We start from the raw sequence: 18,123 nt of genomic DNA on the forward strand, positions 1-18,123 counted from the left end.
AATGCAGTAAGAGTTGGATCAAACAAGCACATGCCCACAAAAAAAAAAAAAAAAAAAAATCAGACCTCTTCAGTTCTTTGCCAAGGGATACACAATTTTGGTGTCCATAATCACAAAATACAAGTAACTATCCCTAATCACAAGTCTGTGCACATACACACATCAGGCCTTCTTCCTGCTCACCTTATTATCCTTTAGAAAAAGTGCCAACATTTCTTCTCTCCCATAGCGATAGTCTGCTAGTTTGTACTTTGGCAAAGCTGGAGACAGAGGAGGGGATGTCACACTCCCACCACTAGACAAAGCTCGCAGCCTAAAATAAAGCAGAAAAAACAGTGAAAATTGAATTGAGAAGAATGCATCCTCAGCCCCATTATACTCTCTGCACATTTAGAGATTTGAAATAAATTAAATCCAATCCTGAAAGTAGAGCAAAGACATTTACTAGTCTAGCTTCAAAACACAAACTTACTGCTTCAACAAGAAGAAATATATTACCTCATTTTTCCTGTAGCCAAAAGAGAGAGAAGATATTCCCAAACACTTCTTCAAAAAATTCAATTAATCCCCTGGAGAACTCCTCTATGTTGACTGTGTAGTGAGCTAGCTACACCCCTGAACCCCTTAATTATTTACAGTTTTATGATGCATCTTCCATAGATAAATACTGTCAACAGCTTTTTTTTGACTCCTAGTTCACAAGAATAATTCTTACCACGCTAAGGACAGTGCAGGAAACATTAGTCTATTTTAAGGAAAAAAATTAGATATTTAGTAAAGTTTAACAGACAGTAAAAGACAACAAACTTCAGTGAGGTTCATTCCTCTGTCTTTGCAGTCTCTAGAATTCACTACTACTCCAAATTCCTTTTGCAGGAATTAAGATTAATAGCATTTCTCACCGTGTATATCTCATAGTTGCATGTTTCAGTATAAAAGTTGTAGTAAAAATAGCCACATTTCCCTTCTGAGACATTTTAAGCAATAAGCTAACCTAGGACCAAATTCAGTATTTATCTGTCGTCATACATCACATAGACAAGCTCCTCAACCACTTGCAGGTAGTATCTTACAGTTGTATGACGTTAGTCCCACTCCATAGATTAGTTCTGTTCTATACAATCATTTCCTCAGCTAGCCAACCACCTTCTATTTTCAAATCTGAACAATGTTCTAGAAAATGATCCAAGTCAAGAAAAAAGAACTAGGCCATTTTTCTATGCTATCCTTTGATGTGCATTTTAAACATGTCAATCAATGGAAACTACTTCCAACAATTTCAAAATTATTGAAAGGAAACCAATCTGAAATATTGATTCAAAGGCCACCTTTCACCTAATTACTGAAGCATGCTTTCTGGGGGTTGTTTTTGGTTTTGTCCTTTTAACTGCATATAAAGGAAAATAATGTACAAGTCAAACTAGTATATATGAATTTTTGTTTGGTGCCACCCAGTGGCAGTTTCTTTACACATCACTTCCAAATCAAAAATGCCTGACGAGGCATTATTCAGAGGATTAGATGGATCAATGTAATGTTCAACTCCAATCCAGATTAAATGTGACCTAGAGCTTCACTATTAAGAAGTGATACAGCAGCATACATGACACACCTGAGTCCAAAAGAACTACAAATCTTACAATTTTATTCCATTACTCCTGTAAAAATCAAAAAGCACAATGAAGTATAACATACCTTCATAAATAAACTGCTTTTCAAACTAAATGGAGACTGAAGTCCTTCAGTATGACACAGCAATCAAATCACTGTTGAAATGTTTTTTTATATATAAAAAAAGTTATCCCCCCCTTTATTTTAATATAACTTTGGCTTCCTTCCATCAATGAATCTAATCATGTCTGTTACACTGAAGAGCACTTCAGAATAAGCTATCTGCCTAGTGGGTATATTTATAGATAGTGATAAAGTCATTCTTTAACCTTCTTTCAATCCAAGAAAATAGAATGAGCTCTCTCATTGTTTTCTGAGCTACAGATCATGTCTTTTTAATACCCCATTTTTTTTTGTAAATTATCTATCAAAATGTGTCAGCAGAAGTGAATATGTTATTCCAGTAATAGCCTTACCATGTGCTACACAGCAGTTATACCTCCTATAACCACTCCACACATTTATACATCTAAGGATGGCATTACTCTTCAGAAACCACACTAGCTAAAATTCTTGTTTGCAATCTCAGTCGTTAACAATTTTAAAAAATGGAACAAATACTGAAAACTTATCACACCTGTGCAGTTACTCTTAAGCAAAAGCAAGGACATGTCAGACAAGCTGGAAAACTTTCTATTTCTACATCAGTACCTCTATACATTGCCATGGATTCCCTTATTGCAGCTTTTCAATACTAAAAGGGGGCTTATAAAAATACAAATTTTTTTGCTCAGTCCAATAATGACAGAACAAGGGGGAATGGTTTTAAATGGGAAGAAGGGAGATTTAGATTAGAGGTTAGGAGGAAACTATTCGCACAGAGCATGGTGAGGCACTGGAACAGGTTGTCAAAAGAAGTTGTGGATGCCCCACCCCTGGAAGTGTTCGAGACCAAGTTAAATGAAGCCCTGGGCAACCTGATCTAGGGGTTGGACAAGGTGATCTTTAAGGTCCCTTCCAACCCAAGCTATTCTGTGAAAAAGTTTGCTTACATACAGCATTCAATCTGCTGACGACAGTGTACAAATTTCCCTATTAGTATATTTGGTCTTTCTATGTGATACTACAAGAAAGTTATCTTCCTCACTTTGTATTCCTCTGAGATCACAAAAATGATTCCTCTCCCAGTACTTGGTAGCAACATGAATGGTATGCACAACCATAACAAACTCATTTCATACACAAAACAAATTTTAAAAATGAAGGCTAACTTTATAATATTGCTTTCAGCAACAGGTCAGGGACTGCAGTGAAGCAGTAATGAACAAAGGCATTTAATCCCATTCTGTCTTATAATCTACCCAGTCCCAAAGGACAGGAGTTCATAACAGCCTTAAAAAAAATTTAGATAAAGTTCCAGAGTTCCACAAAACAGAAAAAACTCACCATTCAGGCCCAAAGTTAAGTGTCTGAGTTTCTGCTGCCATTGTTTCTTGTTCTACTCCTCTTTCTTAAAAGTGTGAACCTGAAAAATAAAAATGTTTACTGTGAGAACAAGATGAATACAGTCCTCCATAAATACTTCAATGTGCCCTGCCCATGGCAGGTAGGTTGGAATTAGGTCATCTTTAAGGTTTTACCAACCCAAAGAATTATACAATGCTAAATTTTTCCAATAAAAAATATGCCTGGTCATGCAAAAAAAGAAAATAAAATCACTATGGCTTTTTTTTTTTTTAAATAAGAAATCCATTCCAGCTAACACAGATTAATTTACAAGTATGGGGGCAACTGCATCAAGATCTCTTGGTCCAAATTCCTCTTCGCAGCTCAAACAGGTCACTGGATCAGTGGGGTCCAAGGAAACAATTTGTACAAGCATCCTCTTGTCAAATCAGTGATTATCACAAGACAACCAAACATGGAGAATTTGACGCATAATCCTCTTCTATGAGAGCAGTAATGCTTAATTAACAGAATTGCAGCTTCCTGACAATAATAAGAAGATTAAAAACAACACTAGAATTACAGCAAGAAAGATTGGCCAGTTGAGTGTCAGAGCATTCAAGAAGTTTCCACTGTTCATTCTTGAAAAATAAGCCTCCTGAAGATCAACTATAGCCGATGCTGTGACATCCCCCAAAATCTGCAAGCAGGTCATAGTATTTTTACTTTCTTAGATTTATTTAGCTTTATTAAGCAAAATAAGCACAAGTTTATACATCAGTTACTCTCATTCCCATTAGATAGGTTCCAAAAGTACGTAAGTGAAGGTCAGCTCAAGTTTCTATATATTACATGGACAGCAGCAGAGAAAGCCATGCTGCATGGGAAGGAACAAGACCAAAGGTCCTGGTTTTCTCTATGAGAAGCAAGTCCAGCCACATTGTTCTGAAGTAGTGGCTTTTGCAGTAAGAAAACAACAGCTCCTCTTTCCTTTCAGCAACAGCAAAATACAAATGCAAAGAGGAAGTTTTTGTTTTGTTTTTAATATCAAACTCACTGTTGCTGAAGCCAGAGTCGCCCTCCCCCTCTCAAAAAAAAAAAAAAAAAAAAGGATTTGAAGCATTACCTACAGAAACTGGTTGATTGAACTTCAGGAGCCATAAAGACAGATGGCAGGGAGGGAGCTTTGCTCTATCATAATTCTGTTCCTTAATAGACCTAAGGACTAAATAAGGAGCCTTGTAAGTTTGTCTATACTTTGCATGAAAACGTAATGGAAAAGCAAAAGATGGGCAGATAAAAGCAGAAAGGGCATTAGTTTCTGAAGAAGAGAAAGACAAAACTAAAGTAAGCATTTTTCTAATGTATGTACTACTGAAAATAAAGCCTAAAAATTAACAGCCTGAAATTAAAAAAAAAAATCTAAAAAATGTTCAAAATGCTTGGGCAGACCTCACCAGATCTTTTGGGCATAGACATTACAAATAATTGCAAAACTTCATGCAGCTTAAGCCTACCAAACAACGTTTGGCTCATGTATTTTTTACTACATGCCATATTATTCTTTTTTCCCCCCATACTCTCTATATAATTTATATAGAAATCCACAATACTTCTATGTAACAAAATGGGATCATCAGTGCTTCATGCATCAGAAGGTAATACAGATTAAAATTGAAGTATGCAGCTAGTCTCAGAGGCCTACTCCGAGATTATTTTCATCTGCCTTTTTTGTTTTAAAGCAGCCAAGATTCATTAAGACACTGAAGACAAATCCATTCATCAGTTCTCCAAATCAGACTTAAAAGGTGAAGTCAGGTGCCTGAAGAAGATGCACAACAGGCACCTGTGAAAATATTGTGGGGCAGTTCAAGAAGAGAGAATCCCCTGACAACCACCAGTAGTGTACTGCTGCCTTGAGTGGACATCTGTCCCACTGCATCCTGCAGTGCCTGTAATCTTTCTGCTGGGGAGGGTGGAGGAGAGAAGCTTCAAGATCAAGCCTCATGGATCACCAGAGAAGCTGAGATCATTAGCTCCTAACACTGAAGTTAGTGCAGCATCAGTAGTACAAGAAAGGCTAGCACTGAATGTTACACTGCAATGAAAATACAGCTGAAAAGCATTAGATAAAAGGACAAAGAACTAAAAATGGTTAAGAGCAGTTTGATGGTTATGGACCCCCTTGGGCTCTACCCCTCTTCAGCCTTCCTCAAAACCGAAGTTACTTTCTTTCTCTATTAGACTCCTCCAAGACTGCTAGTCTCATCCCACGGTGCCGCAAAATAGCTCTCCTTGTCCTTTCAACCACCACAACTTCAGTTTGGGAACCAAAGCGTGGTGGCTTCACTGTCTGCCCTCTGTCATGTTCAGGTAAGTTACCTTCTCCCTTGAAGTTATGCCTGTAGGAATCTTGAACTGAAAGCAAGACATCTGTAAGTGGATTAAATTGTAGCTGAACTAGAGGAAAAAACAACAGTAAAAACACTCAAATCTTCAGAAGATTTGAGGTCTAACAGGTGAATTTACTCTAATAGGCAGTATTACCCAGAGATAAGGCATGCACGGGAGAGAAATTACAGGCAAAGCAGCACTCTTGAAAAGGAAGCACTCTAGAAACAGATACTGATTTGGGAGGAGGGGGCCAAGATGACACTCAAGAAAGCTGAGAAGCCAAGAAATACACACTGAGCCATGTCAAAGCAGAGAAGACAGGGAAAACAAAAACTATGTGCTGCTGCTGTCGACTGGTTCACAAAGTGGCAGTCAAAAGCTGTGAACATAAAGGGAAAGCAGAGAGGAGCCTCTGACAGGGACTGCAGAGCACCTGCAGTCAGCAGGTTAAGGAGAAGCTGTCCTAACTGGAAAGGCAAGTTGGGATGGACCACGCGATGCTCACACAGAGGAAGGAGTCAGGATGGAGCAAGAAAAAAGGTGAGGGACTAAGAAATGCAGGACCTGATCATTCATTCACTTTCAGTTATTTTGACCAACGAAAAGGCTTGGATTTATCAGGTCATTGTCTAGTTAATTCCTTAGGATCTAAACTTCAATATAATAATTAAAATGTTAATTTGGGTCTTTAAAAAAAAAAATCTACGCTGTCTTCTTACTCATCAAGGATGACAAATTACAAAATATGCACACACAGCTATAATACTTCCTCCTTGCTATAATTTGATGAGGATATAGCCCCTTTTTGAACTGCAACAGTTTTGTAAATTAAGATATTTTCCAAATTAATGGCTACTGATTGACGAATCCACACAACCACAATTTTTAGATGGGCAAAGAACATACAGGGAGAGTTTTAAGTCTAAACAAGAAACTGAGGCCACACTTGGATGAAATCCAATTAGTACCACTGGCTAGGCAAGAATACTGACTGGGGGTTTCCTGCCACTGCTCCAAAGGACAACTTTTTGGTCAAGATTTTCTTCAAAACAGATCAGTCCTTGATCAAGATGCCAGCGCAACCTTACCAAGAGTTGCAGCTTTCCACAGCAGTTTTGGGAAAAAACATCATAAACTAGAATTGCTTCCTAAACTGGAACCGAGACCACATTTTCATGGGGCGGTACTGCAGCCACAGACCTACCAGCACACTGGACTGCCAAAGAAATCACCAACCCTGGACTGGCCAAAGGAAAAAACATTGATTCTACCTTGTCAGCAGCTTGGTGCTCTGGAAGTCAGAAGTCCATCCACTGAGCACACTCAAAATGTAATCCAATAATGTTAAACCTTTAAGTGGCTTTCCCTCACAATTAACAGGTGGTAATATAGGTAGAGAAGGTGCTATCTGCAACACTGATTTCATCGCTTTGCTTTAGGTACAATATTTTAGCAACCTTGTGGGGTTTTTTAATTATTTTTCAAGCTTTCTACTTAGGATCTGACAAATCTATTGAAGCTTACACAAATATCTGCTTCAAACAAGTTTGAACTTGATTCTATCAGATAGATTTGTGTTAAAACGCATAAGAAAATATTTCACTTAGAAAATCCACGGGCAGTTTTACAACTATTCTGGCACATTTTGGCCGTGAGCTCTATTTTTGTTAAAACATGTAGCTATTTAACAGCTATCTAGGCAAAAGGCTGCTTTTCAGAAATGTTGAAATATTTGAACTACCATGTTTTCCAGATTTTGCACAACCTCTGGATTTTACATAAAACAGTCATTTTAAGGCTCGTCCCTTACTCGTCGGTGCCTGAGTTAAGATTTTCGGGAAATGCTGAATTCCTACAGCTCCATTTCAGAATTCAGCCACTTTGTACTACACAGCAATCTGTCTCATCAGGATGGTTTGCTGCCTTCAATGGAGATGCACAGCCTTAGCATCCCAAGTTTGAGGCTATGCAACAACTGCATACATGTCTACCCATCTCATCTCTCCTACAGTTAAAATAATTAGATTTAGGCTGTCACTGCAATTTATACCATTGGGGCTGCTGCTTACTCGGTCTTTTTTTAATTACTGTTATTAACTTTGCACATCTAAACTTTGGCAAAGGATATACAACTAGCATTCTTCCTGCACCCAGCCATTTTGTTCTGACATCACCAACCATTTGATTTAAGATGTTTAAGTATCCTTTCCTTTCCTCTCAAGGTAGTTCTGCTGCTACTGTAGGCTTGAAACAGCTTCTTTAAGAAATTCACTAAGAACATTTGAGACCCGAAGAACACAGTGAACATCTAATGCAAGCAGATTTGAGAGCAAGGAATCGGGTTTTCCTTAAACATGGAACAGGAATTTAACAGCAGCACTCCACTACACAACAGCAGCATTACATCAAGACAATAAAACTTCACGTTTGCAAGCAGATAAAGAAAGCATCCACCAGGCACTACTACGGCTAACTAATTTCAGTGCCATTAACTGTTAAAAAAAAAAAAAAAAAAAAAAAAAACAAGAACACATTAGCTGAGCATTAATGCTGATTTTCTCTAATTCTTGATAAATAAAAGAAAATCCAGAGCCATGTGCAAGTGAGCTTTTAAAGTTTCAGCACAGTGGTAAACAGGATGACTCAGGTAGCTAGGCTATCAGTCTGTTAGATATTAATCATAAGCTAAAGCAGACAACACTGATTAAAGGACCCTGACAGAATTAAGGCCAACCAGCATGGATTTACAGAAAGTATTCAATCAGAATATACTTTAAGAGTAGACATTTCACTGCTCAAGTAGCTGAAATAAATTTTAACATCTGCAGGACATCTTAATTAAGCACAATGCTAAAAAGGACAAAGTCATTCAGAACTGTCTGATAAGTCTCAAATCACCATAATCTATTTTTTGTTGTTGTTGTTGTTTGTTTGGTTGTTTTTGTTTTGTTTTTGTTTTGTTTTTGTTTTAGACTTTCAACCTTCTCTTTTAAAGAATCTATAAAAGCCAATCTCAGAAAATAAAATATTCTCAAAATACAGAGAGAGTACAAATATAAGTAGCTATCCTAAACTCCCATGGAATCTGTAGCATTGGCTCACATTACTTCTAAATCCCAGGGATGACAAGAATGGGTATGGTAATGGAAATGACACATCATCAATAAAACCATCATGAATTATTCAATTACTTGGTCCAGTATAGCAGGTTGCACTTAATAGGGCCAAGCATCCAATCAAAAGACTCACGAGCAGAAAATATAGGTGATGTACAACAGATGCAAGACTACTCTGGACAAACAGAATCCATAAGCAACCTGAGATTTACGACAACGATCAGCTGAAAAGGAACACGTAATACAACATGGACTAGGAAAGTTAACCCAAAACACTGAATAAAGAAATAAGGAAATGCAGAGCAAAGAAGAATACTGCTTTCAGTTCTATTTTCAGTAAGGCAAGAAGGCTGATAAACCAGGTGTTCAGAAATTGATAGAACATGACAGATATGCCTTACAGTGAAAAAAAAAAAAAAAGACAAAAAACACATCTAAGCTCTATTTATTGAGCTTAAAGAGCAACTTAAGAAATATCTTGCTCAGTCTATGAATGATCATGCATGTAAAAAAGGCTGAAGACCCAGGATTATCCAGAGAAGGGACTGAAGCAAGAAACTCAGAGATAACCAGAGTAAGCTGTTTCCAGGTCAACACCAGATCATTTTCTAAAAGGTATGTTCTAGATTAAGCAGAAAGTTAATCAAAAAATCCATTACTCTTATTACACAAGATGCCAGACAAGTCACAGTAGTCCCTTCTGACTTACTGAGTGTTTATCCTCATAAAGGGAGTGAATTTTTCAAGCCCTATCTACCCACATGCCAAGAAGTTTTCCCTACAGGAATTATGTCTGAGCCATCCATTTCTCCAGAAACTATGCCTCTATTACAGTTGTATTTTCAGATCTCTTTTCAAGTCATATCTTTACTGTCTCAAATCACTGCAAAAATCTCTCAGCAATTTCTGGTCAAGTATTGCCTGCAACATTCTCAAAAGGCAGGACCAAACCAAACAGCTTCTGCTCACTTCTACATTCACCTAAAACTTCAGGGAGCACTGCAGCTTGCAACATGTTGCACCACAGCCAAAAATGACAAACACAAGTGGGAACTAAAGCTATGTTGGGATAGGATGAAAAGAGAGAGTACAGAGACCTACACACCTAACAAAATCCAAGAAAAATAAAGCAACAATTAAATACCGCATTGCCAGATGTTTTCTCTGCCTTTCCTACCTACTGCAAACTTGGTGGTTAGAGGAAGGGTAGAGAGTTATCCACTTCTTGCTTCACCTGAACACGAGCAAACATGAAAGCTTTTCCCCGTGTGTCAGCCAGAAAGCAGCGTGACCTCCACCTTTATTATGAGACCTCAGCCGGAGGCAGACAGCAGCGATTAAGCTCCAAGCAGAGGCAGGGGACCACACCCTTGGCCCTGCCACTGGCTGGAACACAAACCACTTCTCCATCCAAATCCTGGCCCAAAGCTCTGCCAGCACTGTTTCCTAGCCAAAAATCACCTCGTACATAGAAAATCTGCTGCCAGGTAAATATTTGGCTCGTGTTATTCCACAGAGTGTTACAGGTTAGGATGCTGAGTTTGTCTACCTGCTTCTGGTCAAGTGCTTCACCGCCAGTAGCAAGGCTACAGGAATGCAACCAAGAAGTCAGGGCAGCATTTCTCTCCTGCTTGTCACACACATTACACAGCCCACGTGTGTACCTGAAATGGCAGAGCAAAGTTTCAGACTACAGCCACTGAATTAGTCTGGGCTGTTGTGGTTTTTTGGTTTTGCTTTCATTACCATTTCTACAAGCAGCTTCTTTGGGCTTTATAGAAATCTTCCCTCCCTGCCTGCACCCTTCAGGTTTGCTATGCATGCAGTTCTGAGACATCCTATACTTTAGGAAAAAAATATTCAACAGTCAGAAAGTGTCAAATAAAGAGTCTCAGCAAAGAGAATTAGTATGTGTATCAGACTGCATGTGTTCATCAACCAGGGAACTAGAAATTACCTTGTTACTACATACGAATTACTTGAGCTTTTAATAGCTATTACTTTTTTTCTATTTATGTTAATATTGCTAAAGGCATTCACTTGCTTTGATCTAAGAACTGTATCTTTGTAAGCTAACTTGCGATGCTATCCTGATCCTGTGCCTTAGGATAACATTAGTAGAAAAAATGACATATGCAGATGATTCAGCATTAACTAAGACTAGTAAAATTTCCATTGGTTTTAAGGGTAGTTAAACCAGTCCTCTAATTTATTAAATCAAGTTATTAGTTGTTTATACTTTCAAGCCTTACCAGATAGATGCTATTTCCATGATCAGTCTCTCATTTCTAACACACAAGTTATACAGCCTAATGCTTGACATCATCCTTGCTGTGAGCAGGGGCTGGAGCAAACGACCACCAAAGGCTGGTCTCTTCCAACATATACTGTCCTCTGATTCTGCCACAGATGGCTCACAAATCCCACTTTGTATATCCATTCCTTGTCAGTCACACATCAACTCCTTGACACATCTATCCATTCGTCATCACAAAACTTCATCCGAAGTGATCTGTGTATAAAGTTTTCCTTCTGTTCCTTCCTATCTGAACTGACACACTGCCATATCCAGACCACAAATCTGCTTTTACCCAATCTGAGCTACACATGTAGAGTTAGTCTCCAAACCACCCTGTCACACCACACAAACCAGCATCTTTAACATAAAATACTATCAACAGAATACAATGCATTCTAATTTATTGTCAGTGACGGGGGGAGGGGGGTATTTCTGTACTGAATGAACATGACTAAATAAGTGGGAAGAGGACATGAACTTCATGAAGTACAACGCATCATGCTTACTTTCACTACTCTAACAGCCGTTTAACGCACCAAATTATTTTTCCAACCAGTTTCTTTTCCTGACATATTACATGTAAGTTAGCTTATCTGTTCATAATGGAAAGTTAAATATACAATAGACACTGATGAGGACATTATTTAATCATTCTACCTCATTTGCCTAGATTTTTGAAAACACACAGCCAACAAGAGAGAAAATAATGCACAGCTTTAATAATTAGCTGAAGGAATCAAAGACTAGAAAGCAATCCAAAAGGTACGGTCAACAAGACACTATTTTGAGACAAATTTTCTAAATGACCATCAAAATTACTGATTGACCTATGTAATGACTCCATTACTTCTACAGAGTTCCTGGTATCCTTTCTGCTTTTCTCCAAAGTCCCTGAGGTCTAGATATCCAGCTTCTACCTATTACATGCTTTAAGGATTGTAATAATAGCTCGCTCCTGAAAACATACACAGATTTCACACTTGCCCAAAGGCTCAGATGCATCAAAACAATTGTACGCATTCTCTCCATACAAGAAGAAATCTAGCAAAGAGGGTCATACATTTTTCAATGGGAGTCTAGTTTCTTGCAGACCTCAAGCCACTGCTGCAGCGTTACTACCTTCAAGGACTGTTTAACCACTTTCAGAAAAAATGGATTGAGAGCCTGCTCTGTAAAAAGGAGAACTGGGCACATTTTGTTGATTTTGTAATCAACAACACTGTGGCAATCTTACCTACTAAGAAAGCAATGCAAAGATCTTGGTCTTCTACAGTCCCCTACTACCATCTGAGCTACAGATGAAAAAATAGTGATACTGTTACTATGATGAGCTACATTTTTATGAAATATATGTATATATTTATATATATGTATTAGTATGTATACACACACACTACCACCAACCACAAGAGGGCCAATGTGGTATAGACCTTATAATTTAAAGCACTTAATTCTTGGTTCCATCCACAACTTAAGTACATCTTGAGTAAACTTGCTAGATTTTCTGTTCAGATGGTTTTCCATCGAGACCAATCTTTTCGGCAGTCAAAAGATGTTCAGGACTCGACTGCAACAGAAGAGAGGCAAAACTATGCTGCAAGCTGACTTCATGCTCATCAAATACCACCCTCCCTGCAACATTTCATAAGCCTAAATTTTCAAATGTCACTCATTTCAAAGGTCAATGTTTATATATAAAGCACTTATCACCATATTGATAAACACTCTTTTGAACAATTAAAATCAATTGTAAATTTGTCACAATTAAAATCAATTAATGAGAAAGCCATTCAAAGAAAGAGTCCCTTTCAACACAAACGCTTCTTCAATAACAAAGAAGAAATAGGTTTTCCTTACCAAAACATCTGATGGGTCTCCAGCAAGATATACAGGAAGGAGAAAGCAGATCAGGCCTATGCTCTTGTTTGTGAACTATAATTTTATTGCTCAGTCCCTTACCTCTTTCTAGCTCTAATCACAAATTAAACACAGCTCATCTCCCCTCATCTTTGAGCAGCACTGAGGAAAAAACATAAGTATGACAAAAATGCTACGAAAATGATTTTTTTTTAAACTCAGACTGTGAGAAGATTTAACCTCATAGTTTAAAAGCACTACAACGGGATTTTAAAGACCTCAGTCAAAGAATAAGAAACATACATATGACAGTTACTTGAACTTACAAGATCAGACAAAAGTAGGCAGAGTCAAATTTCATATTCTTGTTATTGCGAACAAAAAAATCTGAAGAGCTGGGTGCCTGAACCAATTCAGAGGAGGGGAAAAGGGGAAGGAAGAGACAATGGTTCAGATGCTCATCTTCATAAATTACTGTGCACTTATGTTTCCCTTACATACTTATATAATTACAAAGATCTTTCAGCAGAGGCATGTAGTAGCAAACAACCTCTTCAGCCAGCCTGCGTGGCTACCCCAATGAGATGATCTATGACTGACATCCAGCCTGTTTTTAAGTAACTACAAATCTTAAAAGGACTAGCAACATTTTTCTCACGTTCAGGTTGAAGCTGAATGTAAGCTCCAGTATACTGGAGCTTCTTGGAGCTCCTTTTAGACAACTGGCTCTATGGGACAGGACAGCAAGAGCAGAAGATGAGATGCAGTAGTATTTAGTCTGAATTCCTTAAAGGAACCTTCCTTATCCACCTCCCTCCCTTTGACAGTCTTCATCAATCAAGGATTATTTAACAGTTCGAAAAATGAAGCTGTAAATATCAACTCTGTATTTACAAGCAATTCTCTTATGTCAGAATAAAAATGACATTTTTCATGTAGTATATTGTTTAGTTCTTATTTTAAAACACAGACTCAAGGAACCATTCAGAAAAGGTCCTAAAATAAATCCTGCAACCAACTACCCCTATGCATGTTCGTGTAACTAGGCACTGGGAGATCCCAAGCAGCTCTTGGGATCATTAAGGAAGTCCAGTATTCACACGCAATATTGTCAGATACCGAAAGGGGCTATCAAAACCTCAACACAAAAATCAGGTCTTGCTGGAACTGACAGCTTGCATTCAACTTCCACGCACAAACCTTCACCTTCTTTTTAATACAGTTGACCATTAGACAGAATCTTTATTTTCAATCAGATACAAGCAGGAATTAACACTAACACACACGACCTTTGGCATCAGGTAACTGGCAGAACGTGTGCTTGTAAGAGCCTGGCAGGTAAAGGGGGTGCAGAGTGGCAATAGACATTCCAGTGTTTCTGCTGATCCCCCTAGGACTGATTAGGACATGCATTTCTACCTCGACATCTGCTAACTGCTCAAAGAACGCCTTGGCAAGTGAATGACAAGAATACCAATACCTCACAGTACTAAAGATCTCATCTATTGGAAGCCAACACCCAATAACAGACCTCAACAACACAGAGGAGAGCTTTTGTTGGTGACTGCAGCAACCGATTTTGTTTACAACATTTCCAAAACAACCCCCTGTCCATCTACCAGGTGTTATATTGAGGAAAGAGCAAATGAGTTTATGTTTACTACAACACTTCTTAAGAACAACAGCAACTGGCAGCATTATGGGGAAAAGGAAAAGAAAAGTACACGTACTTTCCAGGAACTTGCCCAAGTCAGCTCCTGAAGCAAGAAAATAGAATGAGTAGCAAGAAGTTAGACAGAAGAACATAAACAGAATTCAGAAGTTCGTTGCCCTCCCACCCAAAAAAACACACCTGTAAGAATTATAGTGAGAGATAAGGCATCACAGCAGCAAATCAGTAATGCTAATCTGTTGGTTACTGAGGAAAACATAGCTTTTATTTCAGAAGTACTACTTGGCAGCATCTCCTTTTGGTCTACAACTTGTCCCACTTCAAAGTGCAATTACAGAGTTGAAAGAACGGAAACTGCTTTGTTGACACTGAAACTACTTGTCTTGGATCAATACCAAATGTACACAACTGTGATCGATGTGCTCTTCGGGCTACCAAGGCCTCGCCAGTCAAACACTGCTGGTCATCGCTGCTCGCGACGCCCTGCCGCCCGGGGGGCACAGAAGGGTTCGGGGCTCCCTCCTGCCTCGCTCCGGGTACCCTGACAGGGCCGGGTGTGACCGGAGCGGGGCAGAAGCTGCTGTGAGGGCGCACCTGCCCGAGGCACGGCCGGATAGCAGCCCAAGCCTCCGGGCTGGGAGGGGACGGGCGAGTTCACGCAGGTCAGCGGGAGGGGACCCGGAGCCGGGGCGCAGCCGCCAGCCCCACAGGACCCGAGGTGCCCCGGGCGGCACCTGACAGGCTCCAACACCCGCCCCAGGACCGCGCGGACTGGGCCGGGCCCGCAGCCCCGGGGCAGAGCGGGGCCCGGAGGAGCCCAGGGCAGGGCGAGCAGGAGGGGCCCGCAGAGCCGGGCCGGACCGGGCCGTGCCTCCCGGTAGGCCGCGGGGCGCCTCGGGGCTGCGGCACTCACGGCGGACGGGAGCCGGCGACGAGGCCGGTGCTCGGCCCGCGGCCTAAGGTCCGTCCCGCGGCCGGGGACAGGCTGCAGGGCCGGTCGGAGCGGCGGCGGGGCACGGCAACGGCGGGGCGGCGTTACCTGCGCTCCCGGACGGAGAGACCCGCGCGGCCGCCGCGACTCCTCGGCCCCAACAACACAAGATGGCGGCCGCGCCGCCACGCAACGTCACGTGAGGGCAAGCCCCGCCCCCGCCGCCGTCGCCGCGGGACCCGGATGCCCGGCGGTCCCGCCCCGCCCCTCCTCCCGCCCTCGCGGAGGCACCGCCCGCGGCTCCGGCAGCTGCGCGCGCAGCCCCGCGGGAGCGCGCCCCCTACCGGAAGCGCGTGCACGCTGCCTCCCGCCCGCCCCCGCAGAGCCCTGTGGGAAGGAGGCGGCGCGGGCCCGGCGGAGCGTGAGGGGCCCGGCCCCAGCTGGGCGCAGGGTTCCGCCTCAGCCCCTGCCCGGCTCTTCCCTTTAAAAACCAGCAGGAGCTCAAAGCAAACTTTTTTTATTTATTTTTTTTTCCCCAGCTAAAAATAGCGTTTTATTTTTAGTCCTGAAATCCGTATTAGTCCATGGTGCGGAATAGCCCCACGTGGCTCCTGCAGCCCCACAGCCTATTCCGAGCCGTTACACACCGGCGGAGCCAGAACTGTTTTCAGCTGAAACAAGCCCGCGCCAGCCGTGATTCCAGCCACAGCCCGTCTGGCCCTCCCCCTCCCTCGGCTAGGTGAATAAATGCTGTCCCTGTGCGCTGAGCACCAGCCAGAAATGGTGCAGCGCTGAACGCAGGCGGTGCCTCCGAGCTGAGGGGCTGAGCGCCTGTATTTCTCGGCGTTTACTTCTAGCTGAGAGCAACAAACTACTTCGCCCCAAAATCTTAAGAGTGAAATTCCTCCCTTAGGAGGCTGGTATGTAAAAGCAAAGCTCCCTGACCAGGAGCTGGCCTCCCGTAAGCTACATTTGATCCCCCTGGTTGCTGTCACGCAGCTGAAGTCAATGAAAATAACAGTCTGGGGAAGAGGGAGAGGCAGCACTGCACCGCGAGCTGTCAGCAAGAACTTCCAGCTTCGCTACAGAAGTGGCTGTACCTTATTATTCTACTTACTGAACATGAGTCTGAGTACTCAAAATATTTTCACATGCTGTAAGGCAAGCTTTATCTGAGCTGGGAGATGTTTAGCACTCGTTGAATTTTTTTTCCCACAGTTAGTGTAAAGATACTGTTGAGACAAAAAAAAATCAGGAAGAGAATGTCTATAAGATGTTTCATCTGCAGAATTTTTTTTATTTTTATTTTTTAAATATCTCAGGAGCCTCAGATGACTTTTTTTTTTTTTTTTTTTCTTCCTGTAATAGCAGGTGCCTTTTCAGCCCTTCACAACTCTCAGTCAAGTAGAGCATGAAGACCGTCATGAAAATTCAAGGCTATATCTGTGTGGTTAAAATCCTGCATGATTTAATTAGAGGACAACTACATGTTGTCTATGTATGAAATTACCTCAGCAGCTAGTCTGACATTTACTAGGGTACCGAGGGCATGATGTACTTCAGAGCCCTCTCAATTACCATACCAATTCATCTGCACTATTAAAAATACAAGTGCAAGGAAAGGGCATCCCTAACGAACCAGAAACCTTCCCTGTTGACCCATTGTTTTCACCCATCCTAGCCCGCCTCCCTCAGTAGAGCAGTGGAGCAATGAAGACAGAGTACAGCTTTGAAATGGTAAATAATCATGATAAAGTAGCCCTGAAGGTGTGGCAGAGTTTGTCATGTCTTCTCTCCCCACCCCCAGTTTAGTTATTTGGAAAAGCAGCTCGTTTGTTGAAATATTGGGCATTTTGTCTGAGAAGAGTCAACATCTTCTCAGCAGCCTCTGTCTTCCATGGGAGTGGAGAAGCATCCTCATTTGTCATGTCCCTAAAATAATGATAAAAACAGCAGACAAGGCAGGCAGGTGAACATCCAACTGTGGTTTTTAAAGGCAGTCACTTCAATGCATCTGTCACCTCAGAGGGCTTATGTTAAAAGACAAAGCACACACTGCTACTTCTGCAATACCCAATTATTTTAAGACATAATTCTCACATTTGTCAAGCTGAGTTTGAAAAGCAAGAGTAAAGTACTCCAGTTATTCCAATCCATCTTGCCAAGGGATTTATTTAGACACTCCCATAAGACTAAAATTCAATGTAGTCACCTATGTAACCTCACAGCTAAAGCCTGAACTCCAAGCCATGAAGAACCTGGAGGAGAGAGACTCCCTGATCACACTGTTTCCCTTTTCCTCTTGACTGTGTCTACACTGAGCTTTTTAGGTAAGACATCCTGCCATCTATCACATGGTGTCTGTCCCCTGCAGCCCTACCATGAGTATGACAGTAGCATCAGTGAGAAACACGCTGCAGTCTGAGTATCCACTCTCAGTGCTGGCTGAAGCGTTCATGACTTCTCTGCTGTACATTTCCTACTCTGGGAAATTTTAAACAAAATTCCTCCAGGGATATAGGACTAGCTGGAGTTCCTGGTCTAGGAGATAAATGACTTGACACAAGTCTTCATCCATTCTGGGAAAGACCTCTATCCACAGCAGGCTTTTCATCAAACTTCTCTACTTATCCTCACAAGCAGATTTAGAGGCACTTGGGGTGTCAGTCATGCCAGACTGGCCTTGACATATCAGCAGCCATCAGTAAGTAAAGTTGGTATTGCCAGGACCTTTAAAAGCCACCTGTGATGACACCAGGCATAAAGGGAAGACAAGCACCAAGAACTGTAATACATT

General features: G+C 41.2%; 1 protein-coding gene across 10 annotated transcripts in view; it reads right to left on the reverse strand.

Annotated features, from left to right (window-relative positions):
* Positions 1-15,563, reverse strand: part of GIGYF2 (GRB10 interacting GYF protein 2) — a 78,761-nt gene extending 63,198 nt beyond the window's left edge. For 8 of the 10 annotated variants that reach the window (XM_035335127.1, XM_035335123.1, XM_035335126.1 and 5 more), the window contains exons 1-3: positions 15,435-15,563; positions 3,058-3,136; positions 184-313 (exon numbers count right to left, since the gene is read on the reverse strand). In XM_035335127.1, coding sequence (XP_035191018.1) covers positions 184-313; positions 3,058-3,098 — 171 coding nt within the window. In that variant the 5' untranslated portion in view covers positions 3,099-3,136; positions 15,435-15,563. Of the gene's footprint in view, positions 1-183; positions 314-3,057; positions 3,137-10,116; positions 10,140-14,453; positions 14,481-15,434 lie in introns of those variants that run through there. The other 2 variants (XM_035335119.1, XM_035335120.1) reach the window with 2 other exon arrangements.
* Between the last annotated feature and the right edge of the window lie 2,560 nt (positions 15,564-18,123).

The sequence above is a fragment of the Oxyura jamaicensis genome, chromosome 9 (genome assembly GCF_011077185.1).
Source record: "Oxyura jamaicensis isolate SHBP4307 breed ruddy duck chromosome 9, BPBGC_Ojam_1.0, whole genome shotgun sequence".
Lineage (NCBI taxonomy): Eukaryota > Metazoa > Chordata > Aves > Anseriformes > Anatidae > Oxyura > Oxyura jamaicensis.